Below are 4,225 nucleotides of genomic sequence, written 5' to 3'. Positions count from 1 at the left end.
GATGCAAGGAGTTTGTTACCATGTAGAGAATGTGATAAAAAACAAAATAACAACGTATGCATTGGATGTTGTTTCTGACCAAACCAAGGTGGACGAGAAAGCAGTGCAAGATCTAAACTGGAGAACGCACATAAGGTGGGTGTCAGGTGAGGAGCAGGTTCCCAGGTAGGAAAAGTTTAAAGTAGGTATGGGGTAAGGTTCCAAGATGTGTACAGGGCAGCGTGGTGCGTCGATAAATTTTCAAGTACATAGCAGGTAGTGTGCCAGGTACATCAGGTGCCATGAGATGGAGGGTGTCGAGACCACTGGCTGGGAAGAGATGTTTAAGACGGCAAGAAAAGTGGGCTCAGGTGCTGATGAAGTTGTGAGATGGTTTCATTTCTGAAGCAAGAGCTTGTTGGTTCTGGTGGTGGGAATTTGCTAAGTATCGATGTGTGGAAGATTTTGGGACGGGGGTGTGAATGTACTTCAGGTCATGAGAAAGTACAGGAGGTATTGGGGACGGCAGCAGGGGAAGGTGGAGATCAGATCTGGGGGAGCGGGGGAGCAGTGAGTTGAGTTCGGAGGGGTGCTGGGCCCCAGCAACAGGAGAGTGGAGGAAGACGCAGGCTGCCGTGTTTCTGCAGGTGTGTGCATGCGCATGTATGCGTACGCGCAAGGTGCATGCATGTAGAAGTTCTGGATGTGCGTCTTAATTTGTAAATTTTCCAAGACAAACTGCGACGTTTAGAGTGTTTTTGGAATATGGGACTTTCCAGAGTAATATTCATTCTCCAAGTCCGTTGTCGTCAGGATGCGACAAGGCCCCAAACTGCAACTCTCATCGACACTTCAGAAACACTTGTCTCACCAGCAGAAACTCCAGGACAAAATGTGGTTTTACTGGATAATGGAATTAAATTGGTTCAAATGGGCATTCTTTTCTTCATCTGTTTAATGTCTGAAACACAGTACAATGTACATCTGTTCCGATTAACTACAAGTATTTCCATTTCTCCTGCCAAGAATGCATGCACAATAACAAGGCATTTTCAGATATCCTGTGCACAAAATTAGCATTTTTTGTTACGAAACTGGCGCATTGCATCTGTGCAGTAATTTTAACATTTTATTTAACAGTTAACTTGATGGCAATCGCAATCCTATCTTGTAATACCTGTGGACTCTCCAAATGTGTCAATCATTACCTGGTGGCCATGGCTACAGCAGATCTTCTGGTTGTCATCACAGACGTAATCTTGAGATGGTTTATCATTTACTTTCCAGTTTCTTTCCTGGATATTACTGCAGTATGTAGTTTGGCAGATGTACTAATGACTGGCACCACAGTGTGTTCAGTGTGGCTCACAGTTGCTTTCACCTGTGATCGGTTTGTGGCTATTTGTTGGAAGAAGCTAAGAAATAAATACTGCACTGAGAAAACAGCACATGTGATAATTGGAACAGTGAGTGTGCTGGGCTGTTTGGAAAGCATTCCCTGGTTCTTCAAGTACAGAGCTAAATACACCTTCAATAACCTGGAGTGGTTTTGCGACACAAAGCCAGAATATTATACTTCAGACATCTGGACTGCATATGTACTCCTCCATCGCATTCTAACTCCTTTAGTTCCATTCCTTTTGATTGTTCTCTTGAACATTCTGACAGTCAGATACATCTTCATGGCAAATAAAGCCCGAAGGAGACTCTGGATGGAAACTGAGAGGGAGGGCCCTGGTGACCCAGAGATGGAAAGGCGCAGAAAGTCCATCATTTTACTCTTTGCTATCTCAGGCAGTTTTATCCTGTTATGGATGACCAATGTTACATGTTTCATCCATCAGCGAATTGCATTTGTGTATGGTTCATCTCCACCTTCACCCACTATTGGTACCATTGGATACCTGCTCCAGCTCCTCAGTACCTGCACAAACACTTGCATCTACACAGTGACCCAGAGTCAGTTCCGAGAGCAGTTAAAAACAGTTGTCAAATATCCTTTCAGTTTGATTCGCAGAGCTATCAAACTGTGAGCACTACTTTTACGTCATTTTGTCATTATCAGAATTTATTTTGATCTTACGGGAAAATATTTATTAAAACTTATTGCAAGCAGGAAAAAGGCCATGGAGTTAGACAGTGAGTTAAAAGAAGAATCAGAAGCAGTCAGCGTCAGTTGGAGAAGCAAGAGATTTGGACCTAAAGAAAGTCATTCCCAGTTCGAAAAGTGTGAAAAAGCAAGATCTGTACACAAGCTGCATTTGTTAGAGCATTGAGTGGAAGGATTACTCAGGCAATCCCCACAGTTTTAAGGGGAAAAATAGGACCCTGAAGAGTCATAGAGGTCTAGAGCACAGAGAAAGGCCTTCATTTCATTGTGTTTGTGCCATTCAAATACAACCACCTATTCTAATCCCATTTTCCAGCACTTGGTAGCCTTCTGTTCCTTGGCATTGCAAGTGCTCACCTAAATACTACTTAAATTTTAGGAAGGTCTCTCCCTCGATCATGCTTACAGGATAAAGTGAATGGAAAACCAGAGGTCGTCAGCATCATTCAGAAGAGCCATCCACCACTGTCCAATCTAGTGTCTCCAGGAGCAGAGCAGACATGTTCTGAGAGAAATCAAAGTCTGACATCATGGAAAGCAAAGCAATAACTTGTTGGTGGATATTTGGTCGGTGATCATCAAATATCTTGGAAAATACAAATAAACATTGTGCAAATGTGGTTAATGTGCAATAGTAATGGCCATAGATAGTAGTGTATGCTCGTGACAAATGATAACTTGTGTGTTTATCTTATTCAAAAGGATTAAAATTAATTGATTTCCAAATTTTATGTTGTAATGTTAGTAATACTGCTAAGAGGCATTAATTCATAAATTACATCATTTGGATGCAACAAGTTTGTTAGGCGTGAGGCATGTTGTGGGTGCAGAATGTGGGCTTGTCCTGGACACCAGAATGATCTCAGACAACCACCACTGCAGGAGTATTTAAAACAGGAATAGTTTTGGATCAGGCTTTCTAGCCTGGGGGCCAAACTGGGACACATCAGAGAGGTAAAACATTACCTGGGTACCTTTTGACATGTCTTGCTTTCCTTAAGATAGTGTCATGTGTTTTGGTTTATCAGGGAAATGACACTGTGACTGTAAGTGAGGCAGTGGAGCTTATGTGGGACAGCAGTGTAAGAGACTCACCGTTTGCAACTATACAACAGCTTTCAGGTAGTTTCAGATTATTTGAATGAGAGTGAGCTGTGCTGTGTGGACAAGTTAACTGACAGTTGCACCTTGAAACAGTAAGTCATTGAAAGCATTCAAGTTGGGGTAGCAAATACTAATGTTGTCATGCTCACAGACAACACAGTCGTGGTGGGGGTGGGTGGTCTTTTGGTGTAATTGTCTGCATCAAAGAGACTGTACAACAGCTCCCTTGCCTGTCCTAACTCAGGGATTGGGACATCTGCTCAGAGCTGTAAGTGCACCCAGAGTGGGAGGACGGGCATCCAGTCATTGTGTTGTCATATAACGGAGCTTAACCCCTTCTGAGAACATAGAAACATAGGATATAGGAGCAGGAGGAAGCCATCCAGGCCTTCAGCTAAAACCGAAACACACAAAGAGGAGCACCTTGCACTATAATCTGAAAATGGAGTGTGGAAAGTGGTGTAACCCAGTTTTCCGCAACTTCTAGTGGTTAAATAAAATAAATCCCTGACGCTCACTTTAAAATAAACAAGTAGTGAACAAGTTATTTACTAACTCTAACAGTGAACTAAACTAGTCATTGACTGAATAATTCCCTTCCAACCACTAAATATGCCCAAATAAAGATTCTCATGGTATGCTGTTCCAATAAATACAACCCTACTTAATAAGAAATGTGGAATTTAACCCCTCAAAATTCAAGCCAGGTTATGAGTCTTCTGGAATGTTCTGTGCCTTCTCCATCGATTCTTCTGTCAGGAATATTAACTAGTTCTGCCAAGGGTACCATTGTTAGGTTTTCTCTCAGACACAGAGAAGGCTGTGAGGGCCAGCGTTTCTCTCGAGACAGCTTAGGGCTATGAGCTCTGACAGATGGTAGCCAAGTATGGTCTCTGTGTCCAACAGCCCTCTTCTTTTTATCCGCTTGGTGACCTGTCAATATTTCTTTCAACAGGACTAGCCTTGGATAACAAGTTGTCGAGCTGGATGAGCACAGCAGGCCAAACAGCATCATTGGAGTAAGAGAGCTGA

General features: G+C 42.7%; 1 protein-coding gene across 1 annotated transcript; it reads left to right on the top strand.

The window, feature by feature from the left end:
* Positions 1–286: 286 nt before the first annotated feature.
* Positions 287–2,012, top strand: LOC132210657 (probable G-protein coupled receptor 139). Its single transcript, XM_059651767.1, has 2 exons — positions 287–350; positions 1,120–2,012. The coding sequence occupies exons 1-2, from the start codon at positions 287–289 to the stop codon at positions 2,010–2,012; spliced, it is 957 nt and encodes a 318-aa protein (XP_059507750.1).
* Positions 2,013–4,225: the final 2,213 nt, after the last annotated feature.

This window comes from Stegostoma tigrinum, chromosome 16 (genome assembly GCF_030684315.1).
Source record: "Stegostoma tigrinum isolate sSteTig4 chromosome 16, sSteTig4.hap1, whole genome shotgun sequence".
Taxonomy (NCBI): domain Eukaryota; kingdom Metazoa; phylum Chordata; class Chondrichthyes; order Orectolobiformes; family Stegostomatidae; genus Stegostoma; species Stegostoma tigrinum.
Note: the sequence above shows the minus strand (reverse complement) of the source record. Positions and strands in the feature narration are given on the sequence as shown.

Coding starts and splice junctions, on each gene's coding strand:
- LOC132210657 (XM_059651767.1), top strand. CDS start 287: ATGGAGGGTGTCGAGACCACTGGCTGGGAAGAGATGTTTAAGACGGCA. Junction 351..1,119: donor GGCAAGAAAAGTGGGCTCAG/GTGCTGATGAAG, acceptor TTTATTTAACAG/TTAACTTGATGGCAATCGCA.